General features: G+C 39.6%; 1 protein-coding gene across 4 annotated transcripts in view; it reads right to left on the reverse strand.

The window, feature by feature from the left end:
- Positions 1 to 26,208, reverse strand: part of LOC105483292 (serine/threonine kinase 39) — a 293,955-nt gene that overhangs the window by 94,624 nt on the left and 173,123 nt on the right. For all 4 annotated transcript variants that reach the window (XR_988152.3, XM_011744080.2, XM_011744081.2 and 1 more), the window contains exons 12-14: positions 26,088 to 26,117; positions 16,703 to 16,765; positions 14,890 to 14,960 (exon numbers count right to left, since the gene is read on the reverse strand). Coding sequence is in view for 3 of the 4 variants with exons in the window: in XM_011744080.2 (XP_011742382.2) it covers positions 14,890 to 14,960; positions 16,703 to 16,765; positions 26,088 to 26,117 (164 nt within the window). In the remaining variant the exon portion in view is untranslated. The remainder of the gene's footprint in view (positions 1 to 14,889; positions 14,961 to 16,702; positions 16,766 to 26,087; positions 26,118 to 26,208) is intronic.

Genomic DNA, 26,208 nt, shown 5'->3' on the forward strand with positions numbered 1-26,208 from the left:
CGTCTCTTTCCCCTAGCTCTGCAACGCCTCTGATGTGACCCCAGACCTTCCTTTACCCATGTAATACCCTCAACAGCATCACACAGACTAAATGTGGTCAGCTCTGGCAAATGCCTAATGCACCATGTTATTGACAAGACGGTTTTCATCACCGTTTGCAAAAGGAACAAGTGATAGCCCTGATAACCAGCGGCCACTGAGTCCCTTGTAAAACCACCAGCCCTTTGCCCAGATGCTCTGGATTGTCAGTTGATGTAACAGTCAAAGAAAAACAGTGTGAAATAAGCACTACACAAGACTCAAGATCTCTGAGAGCGAAATGAAGAAGATGAAGCCTCCCCTGAGTTAATCAATTCTCTCCCAGCTACCACCTAACATCCGGAACACACGGCTAACGCTGGATAATGACAAGAATGGAGGCAGAGAGACAGACAAGCTCCAATTTCTGAGTGAACAGAAGTCCTGGTAATTTTCTTACCAGGTTGCCTCCTGTCACCCAAAAGATATTTTTATTACTTTCCATTGCCTACCAAACAAAATCCCAATTCCCTAACACAAAATCCTTAACTAAGTACCTGCCAATCTATATTTCTGGCCTTTTCTTTCACTGGAAGCTATCTAGGGCAGCATTTAAATGAGGGCCCACCAGGATCAGATAACACAAGTTAGAATTCCTGCTCAGGTACTAAACAGGAGTGTTTAACTCTCTAGGCAAGTAAATTAACTTTTGTGCTTCGGTTGTTTTTCATCTGTAAATGAGAATAATACTAGTATCTATTTCACAGTGTTGTCAGAAGTAAAAGAAACAAGGCAGGGGGCATTTAACACATTGCCTTGCATATGAGTAGCAAGCAGTAAGTGCTATCCATAATAGTAACTATGACTCCAGTCACCAACTGAGAACTAGCAGTTCTCCTTGCCCGTGACCTACGCTTGGCTGACTTGTGTCTGTGTTCACACTCTTCCTTGGGAAATAACCAGATGTGTGTAAGGTGGCATTGTTTGTAATAGTGAAGCGTTGGAAACACACTACTCATGTACATCAGGAGAGAACTGGGTGTCTGATTCTAAAGGAGGGGACTACATGGGAACTACAGATTCCAGATCTCTACTTGAAAGATTTCACAGGAAGGCACACCTTCCAAATTACCTTGTACTTTTAAGCAATCCCTCTCATCAGCTGAAAGGGATAATATGCAATTTCATACTTCCATATGATTGTCTCAAAACACAGAAGAAAGTAAGTTCACACACATGTATATCTTCTTTGTAGCATTTGGCATACACTGGGCACTTCAAAGGTGCTCCATAATGATAATCCAAGCTCATGAAAGTTCAGTGCCTTACTTCAGGGAAACCTGAATGTTAGGAATGTGGCAGGCACTGCATCAGGCCCTGTAATACCAAGAAATGTGGGACCAGAAAGAAAGTATAATAAAAATTAGAAATTATATACCACGAATAAAGAGAGACACTTAAAATCTTTCTTTAGTTTCAGAATAATAGCTCCCAAATAAGTCCACAGCCAAATCTCAGGAACCTGTGAATAAGTTACTCTTCATGGCAAAAAGGGATTTGGTAGATGTAAATAATTAAGGACCTTGTGATGAAAGACTATTTTGGATTATCCTGGTGAGACCATTCTAATCACAAGGGTCCTTAAAAGCAGAGAACCCTCCTGGTGGTCAGAGAAAGAGATCTTGCTTCTGTGTTAACAGAAGCAAGGACAGAGAGATGTTAAGCTGCTGGCTTTGCAGATGGCAGAGGGAGCCGAGGGATGCAGGCTACCTCTACAAGCTGGAAAAGGTAAGGAAACAGACTCTCTCCAAGAGCGTCCAGAAAGGAATGCAGCCCTGTAGACACCTTGAGTTTACCCCACTGAGACTCATGTTGAACTTCTGAACTTCAGACTGGAATACAATACACCTGTGCTGCTTTAAGCCAATAAGTATATGGTAATCTGTTATAGCAGTGATAGAAAACTAATACAAAGGTCAACCAATGAAATTCACTGGACAGGAGAGATTTCCCACAATACCATCAGTTAACAACAGCATGAATTTTACCAAGGAGAACAAAGTTTTCTAGCACTTTGGGGATTGCAAAATAAAGTTTAAATTACATTCCAAGAAGTCTGGTTTCAACAGGGAAAGAAAAGTTAATGCAAAGAAAGCCCCCAAACCGAAATATACTTGTTACCTTTCCAAGACTCAGCATCTCAAGGAAGAAATCTTACCACTCATTATCTCCAGGGATATGGTAACGGAGAACTGAAATAACTCTGCAAACAGTCTCCAGAATTATTCATCTCTGATCAAGAGGACAAGTCCTAAGAGACAACCTTCCCTGATAAAACTGGAGAGGAGAATTTTTAGAATGCTAAGAGCAGCAGGTTACCTCATCAGCAGCCAGGAAAGGTGGAATATAAAAAAGGATGAGGGAGACAGGCTCTGCACAGCGATAGGAAGGATAACATAAAATACAAAGGCATGTGTTAAAATTTCAGGCTACTACCAGGCAAGGTATCAGGTAATTAACATTGGCTTAAATGCCACCAAATAAAGCTGTTTAAGGCACTATTTTTAAGACATTTTCTCTTCATGCCTATCTGTGCAATAACATTAAAAGGCTCATGAGAAAGAAACAATAGTTCACAGAAGACACGAGAGTCTCCAAAACATGACCAAACAATTGGTCTACCCTGCAAGACTGCCTCCTGGCCATGCTGCTGTGGAACTTAGGCTGAGAGGAGAGCAAGGACGCCCTCCACTCTACTCTTTTTTAATTTTTTGAGGCTGGTCTCAAATGCCTAGGCTCAAGCGATCCTCCTGCCTTGGTCTCCCAAAATGCTGCCATTACAGGCGCAAGCCACAGCGCCCGGCCCCCTCTGCTCTAGTCTTAAGGTTGACATTGGCGTCTGACTCCTGGGGCTGACACTGACTGGTCACGTGACGTGGCACAATTCACCCCACTTCTCTGAGCTGAGAGCTCCCTGAAAATGCCCTGCCTCAGAGAGACAGCCATGGCAAGCTCCACGGAGGCATGCCAACTTCCATCCTCTAGCTGCCAACAGGTGTTTGGTTTCACTCTTTTTTTAGTGGAAAAAAAAAAAGAATGAGGAAGACTTTTTTCGTTTTTAACTAGGAAACCTTCTACCAAAGAAGGCTCTGTGGGAAGAAACACAGCACATCCACAGTTTCAAATGTGAGTGATGAGAGTTGGTCCTGAGACCTAGAGATGGGAACTGCCAGTAGATACTGTGCTGAGGGGAGGTAACACAGCTGGGTCTCAATGGAGGGCAGGGAATGCTCATGCAAGGCCCTTGTTTAGCATCCCTTCTTTTATTCTCTGACACACAACCTGCCTTGCAGTTCTTGCCTGCCGGACTGATCGTTTGGGTTATATTTCCAGGACTCTCCACACCTTCTATGAACTTTTGTTCCATTCTCATCAATCTTTTCATGTCTTTATATAGATAAGCATGCAGAGAAAATGTCTTTAAAATAGTAGGTACCTTAAAAAGTCCATTTTTGTCTCAACATAAAAGTATTTAAAAGAACAAAATACAGGAGATTATGTCAAAAGGAATAATTTGCCTTGGAATTTTTGTAGATGAAATCTAGCAGGCTGGTGCAGTGACTCACGCCTGTAATCCCAACACTTTGGGAGGCCAAGGTGGGTGGATCACCTGAGGTCAGGAATTCGAGACCAGCCTGACCAACATGGAGAAACCCCACCTCTACTAAAAACACAAAAATCAGCTGGGCATGGTGGCACATGTCTGTCATCCCAGCTACTTGGGAGGCTGAGGCAGGAGAATCGGCTTGAACCTGGGAGGTGGAGGTTGCAGTGAGCTGACTGCACTTCAGCCTCCAGCCAAGGTGACAAGAGTGAGATTCAGTCTCAACAACAACAACAAAAAAAGGCAATCTAGCAAAGGAGTATTTTCTGTTAACATTTCCACTATAATGTCAAAAATAAAGAGCTGCAAATAGCATCTTGATATTATTATTTGTAAAATATGCCTTTCACTAAAAATCATTCAGTAGGCACCTGCGAAGTACCTATTTATTCAGGATCTGTAACATGCTAGCCATTGTGTAAGGCTCGCAGAGCATAAAGGTGATCTCGTCTCCTCCAACTGTTATGTCCAACACAGGCTACTTCCTCTACCTCCTGGGTGCTCACAGCAAGCAGCTAAGGGAGGATTCTTTAAAGAATAAGCTTTCGAAGGAAGCATCCAAAAGAACCGCTTCAAAATGGAACCCTGTTACATTAAGAAATCATTCAGTTTTGCAGCTTCTCAGTCCAGGGACCTTGTTAAAACCCTGCTGTAAAAACTCAGCACCAACACAGACTGAGGAAGCGCTGTCTGCCGCTACACAGATGATGACAACCTCTGCTGACCCAAGAGCCAGAACCAGCTCCTAGGTAATCCCCACGTGCTTTGATACTGGGCTTACTCAGTTCTGTGTCTTCAGGCTTCTCAAAGTCTAAGAGCATTTCACTAAGGTCAAAATTCAAAGCTAAAAGAGATTTTCCTACTGGGCAGTTTTCAAACATCATTCTTGTACATTTAACCTTTTATATGCTACAATACTGAAAGATGGGAACTCCCTCAATATCAAATAATACTTTTTCAGTAATGTAAGTTTTGGTGCATTCAATCCAAGTACAAGGAAGCCATTAAAAAGGATTCTATAGATTTGTATTCATCGATATGAAAGGGTATCCAGGACATACTACCAAAATAAACAAAGCAGATTAGAAAACAACATGTGTTGTTTTATAATAAAATAAAAAGTTCATACAACATTTTAAAAATTAAAAATCTACGTTAAAATTAAAAATCTACGTATGTAGAAAAAAGTCTGGAAGAATATTTACCAAGAGGCTAATAATTATTTCTGGGTGGTGAGATTATGGATGATGTTATTTCTTTAATTTTTGACTTTCTGAATTTCTAAGATGACCATTTATGGCTTGAAAATAAAGAATAACTATCATTAAAGAATTCTATGCATCCTCTATTGCTGAAAGTATTTGTACTCACAATGTCCTCTTGCTCAATTGTCAAGGAAAAAAACAATATTATCACAGAATGAATGGTTTTTCATTCTTCTATTTTGCTTTCCTTATACCAATTTTTTCCGCATATAAACCTTCTTTCCTTTAGCATGTTTACCAGCAGAAGGATTTTGTATATGCCAAAGGTAACACCTCACACGACCCTCTATCACCTATATGTATACTATTTCCCTATACCATATCATCAATAACATTGAATTAGTGTCAGAAGACCCAGATGCCAGCCAGCTGGAGAATTACAGCTGTGACTGCAGGAAAGCCACTTAACATCTCCAATCTTTCTGTTTCATCTGTCAGCAGCAAATGTAGGATGAAAGGAAAAACTAAATCAAGCAAGTGATGTGACAATGCTTGAAAAATTATTAAAACACAATAAATGCCAGTTGCTATTTGCAGCAGCATCTTTAGTATCTCCTCCAAGAAAAATATTTTCTGATATTCCTGTCATAACATTTAATGATGAGCTTTTTTGGGAAACATTGTTAAAAGAATCTTTATGTGAAATGTTAATGGGAAGATAGGTAAATGTAACAATCCCTAAAGTACAGGAGTTTCTTACCACATTCAAAACAGGACTGAATAGAGCAAGGCCACAGGGTCAGGGAAGAAGAACAAGGACCAATATGTTAAACTGACCTAGGTTCAAGACCCATCTCTGCTTCTAGTGAGCTTTATGGTGTTACAAATTATTTCATGACTTTAAACCTTAATCTCCTACATATGAAATGCTGGTAACAACAGGATGGATGCTATGGTGGTTTTATGATGATTAAACAAGACAAAGCAAATAATGTGCTTATCACCATGCCTAGCACATAGTAGGCATTTCATCTTTTTGAAGGATACCACCAATAAAGCCAAGCTATACATCAGGGACTCAAATTCTCAAAGGAAAGAAAATAACCAAAAAATGAAGTAAAATGCCAGATACTTTTTGGATCAAAGCACTGTATTTCTATTAATTTGGTACCTACGTAATAACATATACCACTCTACTGAAAAATAAATTTGGTCTTCTCAGAAATAAGTTAAGATGGGTAAACCCCTTACCAAAGACCACAGCCTGATACTGCCCCTGGATTCGTCCTATCCATTACTCTTCTCAAAATCTGATTGTCGAAAAAAACAAAACAAAACAAAAACAAAAAACAAAGCCACTGGTTACTATGGGAACAAGCACACCAAAGATAACATCTAAACAAAAGGGCTTTCACCTTCCTCTAACTACCCATAGCTCTTAGTTTTATGTCTCTTCTTACTGCATTTATCACCTTCTACCTTATATTATGGTCACTTGTGCGGGATCTGATCTCTCCGCCTACATGGTAAGCTCTCTGAGTGCAGAAACCTTGCTTTATTCATCTTTGAATTTTCTACAAAGCCTTGTACAAAGAAAGCAGTAAATAAGTAGTTTGCTGTGGAGGGAAAAAAGAACATGTACTAAAAAAGCATTGCATAACTGAACACTATGCCTACACTATTTGACCTCTCAGGGAAAAAATTAATCAAACCTCCCAGCCACTTGACTGGTAAGAATTATACAATTAACCCTATTTTACAGGCTGGAGAACAGTTTAAGAATTCTAATTCCTGCTGAATAATGATGGAGTTAGAATTCTGGCATACTCATGCTAAAATAATGGTCAACATAGTTTCTAACAGATTTAGCTTTCTTTATGAAATCATAATTTACTAAGTCTATTCTTTACAAATAGCTAAGTGCCTCTTTTAATAATGAAACTAAAATAATAAATTGAATTAGGCAATAATTGTCATGCTGAGTTAAAATTTAAGTATCCCATGCTAGAGATCATTTTTCCCTACCAGCAGGAAGCCACTGTGCTGATCTGGGGTCTTTACCTGGTCCCTCAAGGTCCAATGATACTGCTGCACAATAACAAGGTAAATTCATGATGAGCAAGTTGATGGGACATACCATACCAGCATATCCATGTACAGCAATTGGCAGGGCTGCCTTCAGCAAAACTGTAAACCCCATCCATAGGGCTGAGCTGTCAAAGTATGAACAGCATCTAATACAAAGGAATTAAAATTTAACTGATAGATTTATCATTTTCCAAGTCACTGAGCTTGATTCTAATAAACATGTTTTGTGTCAAATGCACGACTATTTTATTTGATGAAAGATAGACTAACGGAAAAATATTTGTATAATGTTTGACTCAAATCAGAAACCGTATTACCATCTACTGACAGTATATAAATTACAAGGTGGTCCACTTGGTATTTTTCTCCTGAGATTAGCATTTAGGAAGATTTCCTTATCTTGTACTGGCTTTAAGATAATTCAATTTTTTTGATATCATAGATGACAATATTTTTTGATATCATGGATGCAAATATTGAAAACACATAAAAGAAAAAGACAAATCTGCATTTTAACTATCTCCAGCATCTAACGTTGAGCCTTAAGGTCTAATCCTATTCTCCAATATTGCATATAACAGCAAATTAAAGCAATAATATATTTTTTTCGAGGAAGAAACTACCCTTTTGTCTCCTCAGACTTTTGCCTATGATCTCCAGGAATAAATAAATAGTGGAGAAATACACTACCTGTAGCCACAATGTATTTGTCTTTTCTCCTGGAGTGTGACATTTTGAAAAGGAAAATATTTCCCAGTTTCCTACTTACAGAATAAAGGTGAGCTTCCGGGGGGAGGGGTGTGCAGTGAGGAAGGAAGCCACGTTCCCAGCAGGTAGGGCTGTAAAATGCTATGTCCAAAAGAAAGTCACAGTGACCTTTCCAAGAGGTGGAGAGGGCAGCCACCCACACAGCATTAGTTAAGGACTGATAACGGGCTGGCCTGAACTAAAGTCTCCTACCCACTAGCCTGTGGAGCATAACACACATAAATGTCATGCCCAGATAGGCTCAGGGGATAAGAAACGCAAGCGTACTGCTTCCCAATACCCAACAGTCATGCATCACATTGAGGAGTGATTCACAAAGAGAGTGAGGGCATATACAAATATATGTGCATGTGTACATATGCAGGCATATATGTATGTGTGTGTACATGGAGATATGTATATGTACAAATGCACTCACATGTATCAGAGCCTTGAACGGAGACGGAAACAAATGAGGAAGGTGCAAAAGAGGGCATGGATTTTTAAAAATCTGATCAACACCAGCCAAGAGCAGCCTTCCAGCTCCCTATCACACAGGATGGTTTAGGGAATAGCTTGTTCAGGCCCAGAGATGATGCAAATGATCCAAAGTAGATTTCAAATGGGGAATGGGTATGAACAAATTGTGTGGCAGGGAACAACAATGGATAGTGGGTTTTTGATACTCAAAGAACTTATAACTTCGAAGGCTATAAAAGAAGGAAGTCAGACCTCTGAGGGGTGCTGGGGTGAGAGAAGAGGGCAGGGGACTGCCACCCTGCACACAAGAGATCAGCCTGACAGCAATTCTATGATTCGTATTTACTTATGACTTAAACAGTGTTTCTAAGATGGGGGCCCATGGCTATGCTCACAGAATCCTCTACGAATGTTTTATTTATTTACTTACTTTTTTGAGACAGAGTCTTGCTCTGTCACCCAGGCTAGAGTGCAGTGGCATAACTTCTGCTCACTGCAACCTCCACCTCCTGGGTTCTAGCAATTCTCATGCCTCAGCCTCCTGAGTAGCTGGGATTACAGGCATGTGCCACGAGATTCAACTAATTTTTGTATTTTTAGTAGAGACAGAGTTTCATCATGTTGGCCAGGCTGATCTCAAACTCCTGGCCTCAAGTGATCTGCCTGCCTTGGCCTCCCAAAGTGCTGCAATTACAGGCATGAGCCACCTCGCCTGGCCCTCTATGAATGTTTTTAAATGTTGTGTTTCCTTAATTATAATCACACGCGCATACACACACACACACACACACACACACACACACACACAGACACTTACATGCTGGGTCATTATTAGCCTCCAGTGATCCCTGTTCCAGCCTCTTAATCCTTCCGCATTTCCCTAGAAAATGGACTCTCCTGCTCTCCTACACAATTATTCTCCTCTCTTCTAAATCCTCCATCACCTTCTTTTCCTTCCTCACTCTCAACTAATGACATTTCCTGTTTTACGGAGAAATTAGAAACAGAAGACTTCCACGCAAGGTACAGTGTCCTTGCACCTCTACCTGCCTCCCCTGCCTGCCTTCCTCTGATGGTAGCAGCACCATCCATGAGGTGACCTCTCCTTTCTCCTATCTAACAGATGTCTGGGGATCATCCCTGTTCACCCATTTGAGAACATCAGTCTGGCACTGTCCCCTCCCTCATTCAATTTTTCCTTCTCTATTGAATCTTTCCCATTCACCTGTAAACATGCTTTTTAAAAAAAATCCTTTACCCAACATTCTCATTGAGCTATCACTCCACAGTTTTGATCCCTTGTGTTGGGAATTTCTCTCAAGAGTTATCTTTACTAACAAGTTATCTATCCTTGTTATCTCCTGTTCTCTCCTGCCAATCTCTTGAACCCAGTTGGACCAGGCTTTTGTCTCCATCACTCCACTGAAAACATTCTTGCCAAGGTCAAGTATGTGCTTCATTTTGCAAATATCCTTGATCTACTGATAGCATTTGATGCAGCTTTTCACTCCTCCTTTCTTCAAACACTTCCTCTATTTGTTTTTTAGGAACTTCACTCTCTCTTCTACCTCATCAGCCTCTTCTTCTCAATCAGCGGATGCTTATCTATGCAACACCTGTGACAATACCAGCTCACTTCTCTTCTCTACCTTCACTTACTCCCTAAATGATTCCACTCATTTCATAACTTTAAATGCCATGGGCACCAACTGTTCCCAAACTTACATCTCTAGCTCAGACATCTTTTTGAAATCTTGTATCCAAATCCCTGATACGTCCTCACAGACAACACAAGCTTAACATGTGCAAAACTGAGTTCTTTATTCCATCCCAACCTGCAACTCAAACTCTCTTTCCCATCTCAGAAAATAGTAACTCCATTCCTCCATACTTTCAGGCCAAAACCTTGAGTAATCAAGTTCTTTCTCCCAAACCCGGAATTCAGTAACTGCTTACCACTTCCATTAGTCCTCACTCTGGTCCAAGTCACATCACCTTCACTATGTCATGGCAGTAGCCTGCCAAGGGACTCCCACAGCCATCTTATAAGGTCTCTATATGGTCTGTTCTCTACAGATGAACTGCAGTTCTCTGTTTAAAATTTTATTCAGATCATATCACTCTTCTGCTCACAGGCCTCCTGGTTTTCTGCCCTCTAACAGTAAAACCCAAAGTCTTCACCACAGGCTACGCAGCCCTATGTGATTTGGCCCCTGCTAACTCTCTGTGCCCATGACCTTGGCTCTGCCTGCACTGGTTTCCTGGCTGTTTTTCCAATTGCTTATAACACGCTTCCTGCTTCAAACATTTGCAAGTGCTGTTTGCTTTGGTCTGTTCAAATATTACTTAATTTGGAGAGCCTTCTGTGGTAGACAGAATTCTAAGATGACCCCAATAAACCCATTCCCTAGTGAACCTACCCTGCATCATCCTCTCCCTTTGAGTATGAACCAGACCTGTAACTATGATGGGACGTCACTCCTGCGATTAAGTTACGTCGCATGGCAAAGGTGAAGATGTAATTAAAGTTCCAGATCAGTTGATTCTGAGTTCATCAAAAGAGAGATTATCCTAAGTGAGGCCTGCTTAATCAGGTAAAAACCTTGAACAGAAAGACTGAGGCCTTGGGGGTGAGGGTGGAGTAGGGGAGATGGTCCACAGCTGCTCCTGAAAGGGCAAACAGTCATGTTGTAAACTGTTCGTGGCCTATAGGAGCTCAGGGTCTCAATCCACAACTGCAAGGAGCTAAATTCTGCCAGCAGCCCAGAAAGGCTTGGGAGAGGACCATGAGCTCCGAAGTGCATGCCTTAATTTCAGCCAGAGAGACACTGAGCAAACTACCCCGGCTCAACTGTACCCGGACTTCCAACCTACAGAAACTGAGATAATAAATGGGTGCTATTCTAAGTTGCTAAGTTTGTGGTAGCTTTTCACACAGCAACAGAAATCTAATATACCTTCTATAATATCGAATACCATCCCCCTTACTTTCTATCCTCCTGACATACATTTTCCTTCAGACGACTTGGTATATCATACTTGCAATTTGAATATTTGAATTTTTCCTCTCCCCGGCTCTAGAAAGTAAGCTCCTTTAGGGCAAAAAGTATGCCTTTTCTTTTTTCTACTGATACATTACAGCACCTGAAACAATGCCATGCACATAGTAAGTGCTCAATAAATATTTATAGAATGAATGAATGTATTTACCGTTTTCATTTACTTTAGAACACAGTGATCTCAAAAAAGTTTAATACTGTTTAACTTACAACTTCCAAAGGCTATTTCTGAAACTGAAGTACAAGGACATCCCCCCGCTTTCCACCCCACTCCAACAATTTCTGAGAGATTCATGAGTTCACAAATATGAAAAGTAATAGTCTAAATAACTAGCTTGTAAATATTTAGTGAAAACAAAAGTATACCAACTGCTATGTACTGAATCGTGGCCCACCCTGAAAAAAAATTCATATGCTGAAGTCCTAACCCTCCATGTGATGGTATTTAGAGATGGAACCTTTGGGAGGTAATTACGTTTAGGTGAGCTCATGAGGGTGGGACCCAAGAGACACCAGAGAGCTTGCCCTCACTCCCTCTCCACCATGTGAGGACTCAGTAAGCAGACAGACAGCTGCAAGCCAAGAAGACAGCCCTCACCAGAAACCAGCCACGCTGACATCCTGATCTCCACAACTATGAGAAAATACATTTCTGTTGTTTCAGCCACCTAGTCTATGGTATTTTTTTTTATGGCAACCTAAGTAGACAAATGTACCAACAATTAGGTATCAACAAGTGTTCAGTGAAAATAAGTCATACTAAAATACATTTCTATTATTAGAAAGTGTTTCTATGTCATTAGATTCAGGAAAATGTCATTAATGTGGTACGTGTTAACTTCAGCAACATATATAATAGATCCCTTTATGATATCCGTCTGAATAATTGGGTTAGATGTCCACTAAAAGAAACTGCATTTGTTACTGGTTGAACAACTGGACCAAAGAACACGAGTTCATTATTGAAAGTCACTCCAACAGTGAGTGGTTTCTAACAGATGTCAAGAGACTCTTCTCCCTCAAACTTCTAAACACCTTAATCAATGTTTTGGATAAAGATTAAAATGCAGGTTAATCAGATTGGCAATGGACATACATCTAAACACTGGAATATGACACATTGATGATCATGACTGAAGTATACAGTGGACAAGAAATGAATCAAAACTATCAGGTTATTAGTGATAAATGATAAGTTGTATCTAGAGCTGTAGTTCAGAATTAGGTTTGTAGCCCTTTAAAAAAAAATCAGCTGTTTTGCTTGGCTGCTGAGTCATGCTGAACATGTTGCCAATGTGCATGGACATTTCAAAAGGCAATGAAAACCTGGGCTGAGAAATATAAAGTGTGGATAAAAAAAAACACATGTTCTTAACACTGTATCCCAGCCTGCTCAGACCACACCTGGAATCCTGTATTTAAATATGGGCACTACATATAAGAGGAACACAAAATAGCCACATAAAAAGAGTTATGAGGTCAAATAGGTTTTAGATTAAAGAAAGTTCAACAAATTCCCTTCTTATAGAACTTCTTAAAATATTTAATATGTTAATATTCGTTGTGATTTCCAAAAAAAAAAAGTGTATGTGCATGTGTGTGCATGTGCACAGACTGATGAATAGTGTACGTTGTTTTTTAACTTACTTGAACATAGAACCCTTTCTTGCTGGAGCATCATGTAGGACTAGTGATCTAAGCCACAAACTTATGAAAACAACCTACACCCACAAGAGAAAATATAAGAAAGGCAGATGCAGACTAAATATTAATAAAGGTGAGCAACTAGGATTGCAAGAGCAATATACAAACTGTATCATGAGAAAAAGGCTAAAGATTCTTACAATATTTTGTCTAAGAAAAGAGAAGAACATTCCTTGCAAATTTACAAATGGCTCTCAGAAAAATAAGGGAATACATTTGTCTTATATTGCTCTAGTACCCAGGACGAAATAATATCTAAAGTTAAGGCTCAGTGGTACGTGTTTTAACACATTTCCCAGGAGACTTTTATCCAGACAGTCTGATATTTGCACTAACGGGGATTACAGCCCACAGGAGCCCAGAAAAGAAAAGTCAGTTTAATCTTCAGAAGGAGGAAGAACCATCCAACAATTAAGGCTTTTGTTAGTATTAAAGGGGCCACCATGAAGAAAATGTGAGTTTTAGTATGCACAGAAGCTAGGTAAACATCAGCAGGGACACTAAAAAAAAGATTCCTGCATATATAAAGTGGGCAACTGGACTGTTGGATTCTAAAGGTCACTTCCAACACTGCATGCTCAGGGTGCTAGACTAAAACCTCGGTAGTCTTGCTCACCATTGCACCTCAATGACAAACATGAGCCTGGCACAGAGCTCCTGGCACAGTGGGCTCCTCGTAAATATGGGCTGAATTAATGAATAACTGAACAAGTAAAATATAAATGAAAGAAGTACCTCGTTCGAAAGTCAGACAAAAAGGAAATGGACTATCTCATTCTTTAGTGACTGCTAAATTCATGAACTGTGAATAATAATCAAGGCTACTGTCAAATATAAGGACAACAGCCTTGTAATAATTTCACTTCTTGACTGGGAAATTAACTCTGAACTGAATCACACCAAGGGTTACTGTGAGGTTCCCTTGATAAATATGTGAAAATGCAGACTATAAATGACCATCAGAAGTGGGGGTGATTATGGTGCCAACGGTCCACTTAGATGGACTATGATAACTCAGAGGGGTGGAGACTAACCTTGAGGATGAACCCACTTTTTGTAGCTACAACTCTGAAAATCCCTAGTGGCCAGAAATGAACCTTGATGATGAACCCGCTTTTTGTAGCTACAACTCTGAAAATGCCTAGTATATGCACGTGCTTTATTTGTTTAATGGTCAGAAGAACATACGTATAACTTCTTTTAAAACATCTTCAAAGATGTGACAGTATTCTGATGGAGCTGGTAAACTAAGCTGTTTATAATTCAGTTTAAACCGTTCTGTCTTGAGATATCAAATTCTTAGCAACGAATATCACAAAGAAGAACCTTTAAAAAATAAAAAAAATTTTAAAAAAATCCTTAAAACGGAAAACGCTTTCATTCACTCGACTGCAGACAAAGACCGTACTGTCAGGCACCATATTTGTATTCATTTCCTAGAAGACTGAGATTTCTTTCAAAATATATCTGTCATTTTTCCACAGTGGCTGATCAAACTTGCCACTGAAAAATGTTCTGAACAGGCAACCTGTAGTACAAGCATGGTTTATTTCTGTCAGAGACCGACTGCTGAAGTGTGAAAGAAACTCATTAAAAATCTCTTACTGTGATCTTACATCGTAAAAAAAAAGAAAAGGAAAAAAAAAAAAAAACCTAAGAAAGAAAAGGCAAGGAAAAAAAACATAATGAAAGGTACACTGAGCCTGCAGACACACTCATACAGTGCTTTTCTTTCTTACTCTTCTTTAGCAAGCAATTAGAAGAGCACAATTAGCCCTGGGAATACAGCATACACTCGTGGTTCGGGGAAATCAAATAAGCTAACGATTTTATTTTATGCTAATATTATGAAAAGTTAACGAAGGAGATTAAAAAAATTGTACTATGGGAAAAACAATGCAGAATAAACAACAGCATTATTTACCTTAATCTCAAAACGAGGTTCACAGCGCAAGAAGCAGCTTCTCTGTAGTCTTCATTAGCACTGGGAGGACTCTTTAAAAGGAAAACAGCCAACAGCATTATAAACTGCATCAGGAAAGGAATGAATAAAATCACAATATCGCTCGATTCATAGAGCCACTTCTTTCTGGAAATTTCAAAACTAGATCTTTACACACGCAGGCCTTGTTTGACATTGTAACACCTCCATGTAAAGGTTGTCATGGTGCCTAATTCCCATCACAATTGTGGATATGAATGTTTCCTACGGAAAGCCTCAGTCATAGGAATGGCATCACGAACAACTTGTATAAGCTGTGGTAAGTCCAGCTACCTAAAATGGCACCTCACAAGCCACGCCATGGACAGTTACCATTGAAACTTGGGGACCACGAAGGCTGGGCACCTTAAACCCTGCAATGCAGAGGAAGGAGGGGCCCAGAAGATTCAGCCACTGTTTATCTTTCCTGCCTTTCTCACCTAGAGCCCATTTTCTTGAATACTGATTATTAACCACGAATGTCTCCAATACACAGCCTCTCCCTGTTCTCAGGGAATCCCGGGACATGAGTAGACCTTACTGTTGGAGTAGAAAAAATAAGGCATTTCAGGTCAAGACTTGGCTCTGCCACTGACCTGAAATGCAACCATGAGCAAGCCATTCTCTGAATACTGCCCACCATAAAAGGCTGCAGGGAGAATAAAATGATATATATGAAAGTGAGTCATAAAATGCTCTACAGTACTAGTTATCCTAATCCCTGTTCCTGTTTCCTTTACTCTCTTTGCCCTCTGATCCATCATTATTCTTAACTTGCCTTTTATCATTCAACCAATCCCTACAGTTTATCTCAAAGTCTCTTACTGAGTTGCCTGATACAGTGCAAAGACCTAAACCGAATCCTGACTTGGCCTCTAACCAGTGGTGTGACTGTGGGGGAGCCACTTCACCTCTGTAAGTCTTCACTCCCTCAGCTATAAAATAAGGGTCCAGCATTAGCTATCTGACCTCAAACAGGCTTCCTGAAGCCAACAAAATCACTCTAATTATCTCCCCAACATATGGTTAGTTTTATAAAACACAGACCAAGTAAAACAGAAATGAATTTAAATTGGATATGTAGAGTTTGAAAGAAAGAAAATTATGATCCTGACAGTGGTAATGCTTTATAGTACAACCACTTTGAGAACAAAAGGGCTTGCCTGTTAATTATACAGCAGAACCAGAATGCAGGCCTGGGCTCTGGTTCTATGCCCCTAGGTCTTTCCATGGATTGCTCAGCATCCCTCATCACCTCCCACCATGACTCACAGCACACGTCTTCTGTCCCATAACTTTAATAAATATGCATTATAAATGCATGTCACAGTTACTGGACTATTATTTTTACAAGGCAAGTTGTAGAGATGAATTGGCCCATAAAATTCAATGATAACAGAATTATGAAAACAGGTTACAGAAATCCAACCAGGAGCAAAAAAGAAAAGTATCAATTAACCACAATGTTCTGTGGCTGGAATATAACAGAATGGTGTCATTTTCTTTCCTTTTCTTCTTTTCCACAGTACCAGCAATTTGAGGAGCAGTCTGGTAATCAATTCTCACTCCTGAGCCTATCATTTAAAGGTTGGAGGTCCCACAAAGTACGGTCAATAGCAACCTATTTAAAAAGAGAGCTTATAAGCCCTTGATTTGGAGGCACTACCTTGAAACTGTCCATCTTTCTAAAACGCTGGTTTTTTAAAAGATCTGTCTACAAAGCATCTCAAACGGAATGACTGGCAGAGAAACATACCTGAGAGTCATGCACAGACAGGGACTGTATTTGTTCAGGGATGGTGCTGGCGTTCACTGCAATCTGTTATGAGAGCCATCGTTACAGCATTCAAGAAAGCCAAAAGGAGACACAGTGAGTGTGGTTACATTAAGTCCCAATTATCAGACCCAATAATTTCCAAACAATCAAAAAGCAATGTTTACCAAAGTATGGCTCTTTGACTACCTGTGTTGGAATCACCTAGGACAAGTGTTAAAGACCCCTAGGACGCTCCCGGCCTATGACTCAGAATTCCACAGAGATGGAAGAGAATCTGTGTCTTTACCAAGTTCCCCAAACAACCCTCATTATACTGTTAAAGAACCACTAAGCTAAAGTGAAAAGGCATCAATTATTTGATATTTTAAACTTGATAACCAAAAGATGTCGTAGGATAATTTTTTCTCATTGGACAATTTCATCTAAGCTTAACAGACCCTCAATGAAAGAATGCTAGGGTTAATAAAACCTACCCCTTTAATTGTAACTAGGAGCAATTATTCACTGTATTTCAAAAATATATAAGGATAGTTGCATTTTTAAAAGACATTTACCCAAGAGAAATGCTAAAGTGATTGACAGGTTATACTCTTCTCTCAAAGTCAGAAACCCAACTCTAAGGTTACACCCAAATTATTTTTGCCTGGAGCTCTACTTTTGTGAACTCTGCCCTAGAGCAAAACTTGAAAGACAAAAAAAAAAAAAAAAAAGAAAAAGAAAAAACTCAAAGAGAAACAGCAATGAAAATGAACAAAAAGGATCTCCTATTTCTAACCTTACTATCAATTCTAAATCAGAAATCATCAAAAATTATTTGTGGGAAGAGCCTTCTAAAGTTTAAGAGCATAAAATTCTTACTCTCCATGCTTCTTCCAAAATAACTATGGTGGTAGTGAAGTAATAGGGAGAAGTATATTGATGTCTGCAATTTACTTTGAAACGCATCAAAAAGTTAAGATGGACTGAAGGATGAATAGATGGATATATATGTGACAGAGCAAATACAGTAATGATGATACCTAGATTATAGGTATATGGGGTTCACTATACAATGTTTTAATATTGCTATATTTATTTTTACAATAAGATGTTAGGGGAAAATGACTATGTTAGAAGAACAAACTACCTGTATTCATTAACCAGCCAGAGGATCTGGGCCTACTTCAAATGGTTTCTTGTAAAGAACCTTTCAGGGTGATTCCACAATCTTAACTTAAATTTGTGGTACAACCAAAGGCCACATCAGTACTTATAAACAGCACTGTGACTTCCTTTAGTCAAAGAACTACTGTAACCTGAAAAACCTTAGTGGCATTTACTAAGAGGTAAAAACTTCTCCTTCCCCTGGGGAGACCCATCTTCTGCCCTGCACAATCATCAGGATGGAGGGCTAATCAACTAAGTGGGGGGCTGGAACCCCACACACACCCTGCAACCTCACTGTGTAGGTGTAACCCTGAATACAATGAGGGGACCAGCCTCCACTCTGATGTACAAGCAATATGGTAATTCCTCAGAAAATGTGCAGGATGCACAGGAAAGCTGGACAGGGAAGTAATATAGTTTGGATATTTGTTCCCACCCAAATCTCATGTTCGTGGTGGCTCATGCTTCTAATCTCAGCACTTTGAGAGGCTGAGATGGGTGGATCACTTGAGGCCAAGAGTTCGAGGCTAGCCTGGGCAACATGGTGAAACCCCTTCTCTACTAAATATACAAAAATTAGCCAGGTGTGGTGCTTTGCGCCTATAGTCCCAGCTACTTGAGAGGCTGAGGCACGAGAATCACTGGAACCCAGGAGGAGGAGATTGCAGTGAGCTGTGATCGTGCCACTGCACTCTAGCCTGAGTGACAAAGTGAGACTCTGTCTCAAAAACAAAGAAAAAAAAATGTCATCTCCAGTGTTGGAGGTGGGGCCTGATGGCAGGTGTTTGGATCATGGGGGTGGACCCCTCATGAATAGCTTGGGCCATTCCCTTGGTGATAAGTGAGTTCTCACTCTGAGTTCACATGAGATTTGGCCATTTAAAAGTGTATGGCACCTCCTCCCCACTCTCTATGTTGCTCCTGCTTTCACCAAATTATGTGCCTGTTCTCACTTCGCCTTCCGCCATGAGCAAAAGCTCCCTGAGGCTTTCCCAGAAGCTGAGCAGATGCCAGCATCAATGCTTATACAGCCTGCAGACCCGTGAGTCAATTAAATCTTTTCTTTCTAAATAATCCACTCTCAGGTAGCAATGCAAGGATGGCCTAATACAGGAAGCCTCTGTACAAAACATCTTCCTTGACAACAAACTGTATTCCTCCAAATGTCACTACTACAGATCCATTCTATGGGATTAGGGCACGGTCTTTTGGGTATAGTCTTCTAAGTGTAAAAACCTGTAAGAAAGTTAACACATTATGCAGCTGTCAATTTATCAGGGTTTTTCTTTTCCTTTTTAACAATTTGCTATAGGATGGACATTTGAGAGAATGAGTGTTTTGATGGGAAGGTGTATTAGTCCGCTTTCATACTGCTATGAATAAAAACCCGAGACTGGGTAATTTATAAAGAAAAAGGGGGTTAATGGACTCGCAGGTCCACATGGCTGGGAAGGCCTCACAATCACAGCAGAAGGCGCAGGAGGAGCAAAGGCACATCTTACATGGTAGTAGGCAAGAGAGTGTGTGCAGGAGAACTACCCTTTATAAAACCCTCAGATCTCATGAGACTTATACACCATCATGAGAACAACATGGGAAAACCCGCCGCCATGATTCAATTACCTCTCACCGGGTCCCTCCTATGACATGTAGGGATTATGAAAGTTACAATTCAAGATGAGATTTGGGTGGGGACACAGTCAAACCCTATCAGAGGAGGAGGCAAAAACAATGAATTAATGTTGAACACCACCATGGCAATAGACTTTGATGGGGATTTAGAACATGATAAGACAGGAAAAGATCTCACGATGGAGACAAGAAAGAGACAACATCTGCTTTCCAAATTTTCATAGAGCTCTGCCTAACAAACTCCTTTTCTGCTTTTGCAAATATTATAGCTAAATGCAATGTGCTATCCTGGATAGGATCCTGGCAAAAACGAGGGGCATTAGTAGGCAAACTAGTGACATTGGAATAAATTCTGGGGCTTAGTTAACAGTCACACAGCAGCGCTGGTTTCTGAGTTGTAACAAATTTGTCAGGATTACATAAGAAATCAACAGTGGGGGAGACTGTGTTAAGAGTATATGGGAACTCTGCACTGTCTCGGCAATGTTTCTATAAACCGAAAATTATTCCAAAATCGGAAGTTCACTTTCAGATATACTGCAGATTTCTGGATTTCTGGTAACATATCTACCTTTCCTCACAACTACTCAGAAGGGCAGTCACCTGCAATAACCACATCTTTTAGAAAGTGGTATCATGAAAATATCAGGTTAAAGCAGTCTGTGATGACTAAGGATAACCATAATAAAAGTGGAGGGAGAAATCAAATCTCTCTCTCCATCTCCATATGGGTATAGAACAAACATGTTTGACAGCGTACGGGCATTTGGAAAACATGTTTTCATAGAAATAATACATACACACACACACACACACACATATATATATATATATATATTTTTTTTTTTTTCCTGAGACAGAGTTTCATTTAGTCACCTAGGCTGGAATGCAGTGGCGTGTATCAGCTCACTGCAACCTCCGCCTCCTGGGTTCAAGGGATTCCCCTGCCTCAGCCTGCTGAGTAGCTAGGATTACAGGTACATGCCACCGTGCCCGGCTAATTTTTTGTATTTTTAGTAGAGACAGCGTTTCACCATGTTGGCCAGGCTGGTCTCAATCTCCTGGCCTCGGGTGATCCACCCGCGTCAGACTCCAAGTGCTGGGATTACAGGCATGAGCCACCACGCCTGGCCCATAAAAATAATTTTTATTAGCTAAAGCTAACAGCAGTCTTAAATAAAATGTGACAATAGCAATAAGTAATATAAGGGAAAAATTAGTTTTCACATTGCAACTAATTTCTAATAAAATTAACTCAATTTAAATACCAAATGTATTTTCTCCTCAGAGCAAACTCCCAGAGTTAGGAAACAGAAACATTTCCATAATTAGCCAAGTCTAGAGTCTTGATAACAAAACTTTTCAATGTACCTTTTGTGAACCCTACTGGGCTTCAGCCAGAAACCTTTCCCACCTGCTTCATTACCCTTGATTAAATAAAGACAACTTTTCCAAGGGATTTCTGAAACATTTTCTTTTTTCTTATTTTTATTTTGGAAATTTCTGACAGACATTTAAAACAAATCTTCAGGAATTTTGAGCACACCAGTTTCCTGGATTCCAGTCTGGACTTCCGGATTCCGAGGGATTTGTGCAGTTTTCCTAGCCAGTCCTTGATCCTAGCTGTGAATCAGAATCCTGTGAGCAGCTTTTTAAAAACCAAGAGCTGCCTGGACATCATTCCAAATTACCAAATCAGAATCTGTGGGTTGAGTCTAGACACTGCATTTTTAAAGGTTTCCAGTCAGGGTTGTGAATTGTTTATTTTCATGTCACCTAACTGAGATGCTACTATAAAAAAGAATGCAACTTTAATGGAAGCCTTAGCAAATGCCCTCCTCAGTTAAATGAACTCAAATGAAACTACAAATTTAAAAATAAAGTCAATTTCACTTTTTATGTGGAAAATAAGGATATAATGCAAAATTGACAAAAAGTCATAAAACATGTACTTATTATTTTTGACAAAAACATAATGGGATAACAGTTGAAAAGTTTTATGTAACTAAGAAACACTACCTAAGGAAACTGTCCTTGCAAATACCACCCCTTCCCCTGACCCCCAAAGAGATGAAAAGTGTCCAGCTAGTGGGCTCCCTTTGCTTTTATGAAATTCCCACATTGCCTAACACAGTTCCACGTGGAAATCAGGCACAGATTAAACATCTGTTTAATTAATTGTTATTAATATTAGCATTATTATTAACCTTTAGTCTTCACTGGCTTCCATCAACCAAGTAGAATATGATGATAAATAAATGAAATGAGGATGAGCTATCTACTTACTATAAATTATTAAGTACTAGTGGGTGACTAATACTTTGATATTTCTTTTTTTATTATTATTATACTTTAAGTTCTAGGGTACATGTGCATAACACGCAGGTTTGTTACATAGGTATATATGTGCTATGTTGGTTTGCTGCACCCATTAACTCGTCATTTACATTAGGTATATCTCCTAATGCTATCCCTCCCCCTGCCCCCCACCCCACGACAGGCCCCGGTGTGTGACGTTCCCCGCCCTGTGTCCAAGTGATCTCATTGTTAATTCCCACCTATGAGTGAGAACATGTGGTGTTTGGTTTTCTGTCCTTGCGATAGTTTGCTCAGAACGATGGTTTCCAGCCTCATCCATGTCCCTACAAAGGACACGAACTCATCCTTTTTAAATACTCTGATATTTCTAAAGTATCAGTATAAAGTGTTAGGAACACAGGGCCAATTTTTCAATGTGGATGGCTATGAATCTCAAGCCAGATCTGAATCCCAAGATAAGTACTGCAACTCTAAAATCTTACAGATTATACTGGAAATTCTCTAGGACTTAGGAGGATCTCCAAATATGGCCCAGGATAAGGTGGATCTTCTCAATGTCCCTCTGACTGACAAACATCCCACTCTGGCCTTCTCAGTCTTCTCCGATTAATACTGTAATACTTGGACATTCTACCTCACACTTACTGGGAGGACAAACAGCCCCTCACTCATTCAGCATTCCTAAAATATCCCTAGTTCATTGTAGCACCTTACTCTGTCTAAACATGGTACTAACAAAGCTACTTTTCTGAACTTCACCTCAATCATATGTCTTCCGATCCCTCGGGTCACTTCTGACCTACTCATAAATACTATATGCCTACTCATGCACCTGTTTAATATTTGACTTGCAGTGCATACCCAATTCATGTCATCAGTGAACATGTATAGTATCCACTAGATGCAAAAGAAACGCAAACTTTCATGTTTTTCATTTTTTTCATAAAATACTATCTCAATCTTCTGGTGGCGTATAGCCGAAAAACAACTGAATTGCAATGTAATGACAAACACGAAAAAGCTTATTAAAATGTAAATACTCTGGCATTTAAATGTGTTATTTGGCACAGATAAGCATTTTCGCTCTCAAATATGTTGACAGGTATAAGGGGCTCTGTCAGAAGCCGTATATATCGATTGGTACAGCTATTGATAGCAACTACACAAATTCAAAATCAGTAGACACAGAAACAAAGCAATCACAATCTAAGTACCTATGACTTACTTATCTATGTGCCCCCTGAAATACATACACAAAAAAGTTAAGGGAATGATGTTTGTAATAGCAGCCTAAGTGCTCACCAAGAAGGAAATGGTTAAATAAACAATTTTCATTCATCTAATACAATACTATGTGCCAGTAAATAAAAAAGAGGCAGATCGATAGTTCCTAAGGTGGAAAGATTGCCAAAACAATCAAGCAAGTTGCAAAAATATTTTCTAGTTTTTATAATTCCATTCGTGTTTTTAAAATGACATGCTAGATTTTTTTAATGAACATATTAGTACGGAAAGAAACAGAAAAGGTCTGGAAGAAAACTATTCAAACGGATGACTTCTGTGGAATGAAGTGACAGTCACAGGAGTGAAAAGGGGAGCAGTATAAAAGTAGTCTTTCAGTTTTTATTCTATGTCATTCTCCTATGATTTTCAAATAATTATTCTTTGTCTCTTCTCAGTAAGGCCTATCCCAACCAAGTCATCTAAAATTATAACCTCCCACCACACTCCCTGAAGCCCCCATCCCATTGTTTCTTTCTATCACTCCTATTCCATTGTAATAAACCACATAATTTACTTCCTTATTAAGGCTATTATATAGTTTACCTACTCCCATAAGAATGTGAGCTCCACAAGGACAGGGATTTTGCTCTGTATTTCTCACTGATGTATCCCTTAAACCTACTAAGACAGGGCACATAGTAGGGACATAATACATATTTGCTGAATATTTACATATTTAACACTTTTTAATTTCCTTTATAATAGATAAATACTTCATGCTTTGCTTACAGAAAGCAGTTTGGGGTAGTTGGCAAAGGGATACTTTAATTAAAAGCTGAAAGGACACAGGAAGCATCACTGTAGTATCTCTTAATACAGCTCAAGATAATCAAATGTCAAGGCTGTCAAAGGAACAGGTATCAAAAATCTAGCCTGAGAAGCTGTACAGTAACAGGTGGGGCTTGTTATTCCTAAAATTCGGTGGAAGTGTTTACATGCAAACACATGTATCCTTTCAATGAAATTAGAGGTCTATTCATATGCTTCTTTAATTATAAATCAATACATTAACAGACATATGGCGCTGAGAAATCAAATGAGTCTAGATGCAGTAAACCACCTATGACTTTCATATCCCACTTAAGAAGGTCAGAACTGATGCCTGAAGATCAACTCACAGCATGCTACATAGTCGTTCCCTTCCTGTCTGTGCAGAAAATATTCTTGCCAAAAAGATACTGCTATTCTCCAAATAACAAATCAGCTTTCAGAGCAATTTCAACAAGCACACAGTGAGAGATTATCTTAAATCCTTATGACCTGTACCCACCAGCCTTACTAGCAAGGCAGGATCCAATGGATATCGTCCAATGAAGATTTCTTGCAGTGAATAACAAATGCTTTGTGAGTCGATGATGCTACTTTAACCATGTTATTTTGTTCTATTTCTCAGCAGAACTGACACTTTTAGTAAGAGATACTCTTAGAAACAGCAGAAAAGCCTAGACTCTGTACCTTAGATAAAATGAGAGAAAGGAAGGAGAAACACAGTTCATGATATGTGGTTAAGATCATTCTGAAAATAGCACAACATCGGTGTAGCCAATGTGTTCCATGTGGGGCTCATCACCACTGCTCCTAACAAAGGGCGATGAGGTCTCTGATCAAAGCTTATATATATATATACACACTTTTTCTGAAACGGAGTCTGGCTCTGTCACCCAGGTTGGAGTGCAGTGGCACAATTTCAGCTCACTGCAACCTCCACCTCCCAGGTTCGAGCGATTCTCATAATCCCAAATAGCTGAGATTACAGGCGCCTGCCACCACGCCCAGCTAATTTTTGTATTTTTAGTAGAGACAGGATTTCGCCATGTTAGCCAGGCTGGTCTCGAATTTCTGACCTCACGTGATCTGCCCGACTCGGCCTCCCAAAGTGCTGGGATTACAGGAGTGAGCCACTGCACCTGGCCAAAGTTTATATTTTATGTATGAAATGGAGAGGTGAATTAAATGATAAACAGAGGAGAAAACAAAATCTGAAGGAGAGCTACCATGGGGAGGCAGGCAAGCTGGAAAATGCCTAGGAAAGGCCTATCCATATGGCATGAAAGATGGAGACAGAAGGGTGAGAGGAAAGAAAAGGAGAAGAAAGGGTGGCCTGTGGCTCTGCTGCCCTCTTCCTTACAAGACCCAGCTGGCTACTGCCACTTCAAACTCAATGATGAGAGGCACTACATTTAATCAAAAGGAAATGTCTGCTAATTAAAAAAAATTGGGATGGATATCATTTATAGCCCAAAGTTTTTTTGTTTTCTTAATGAGAATTTATTAAGGTATGCATTAATTACTAGGTCTGTAAAATATTTGGAGCTATTTAAATATGCTTAAATTTCCTCTAGGAGAATTAGCAAGTTTTGTGAACTACAGTTATCATTAGTCATTAGGCATTAGGATAATTAACCAGATGGAGGAAGTAAATCAAATATGATCTCTTAATCAAAAGATGACCAGGCCTCAAAGGAAAGCTGTTAAAATTTTCTGAATGCTCCTTAACCTACTAAGGTATCATTCAGAAGATTTAAAAACCAAGACCAACAGATTCAACCAAGAGTTTCTAACCATTTTAATATCTACTTCATTGCAAACAAAAACCGTGAAAGACATTTTGCCTGTATGCTTACTATGTTTTCTACAGGCAGTAATCCTAAGAGTTAAAATTAATTGATTACCTAGTCTGTGTCAAGGATTCCAGGGAGGGTTTTGTGTACGTGATTGCCAATCCTCATGGCAACTTTATTATAAGTACTAGGATCATCCTTATCTGACAGATGAGGAAACAGGCTCAGAAAGCAAAGTAATTTGCCCGGATTTATTCAGCCCAAAGTAAGTCAGACAGAATCAAGAGCTGCAAAGTCCACGTGTCTTTCCTCTTTCTTTCTACTCTGTGAGATTTTGAAGCATCTCCCCTATATGGATCAGACTCTGATACCCCAAGAAAGAAATTAAATGGCAAAATAATAGATAAATAGCCACAGCTCACCTCTGGATTTTCTTCTTTTACTCTTCGTGACTGTAAAACAATTACGTATCCATTAATATATATAACACACATGATCACAAAAATAAAGTTTACACAGATGAGCTCATCAACAATGTCATTT

The sequence above is a fragment of the Macaca nemestrina genome, chromosome 11 (assembly GCF_043159975.1).
Source record: "Macaca nemestrina isolate mMacNem1 chromosome 11, mMacNem.hap1, whole genome shotgun sequence".
Lineage (NCBI taxonomy): Eukaryota > Metazoa > Chordata > Mammalia > Primates > Cercopithecidae > Macaca > Macaca nemestrina.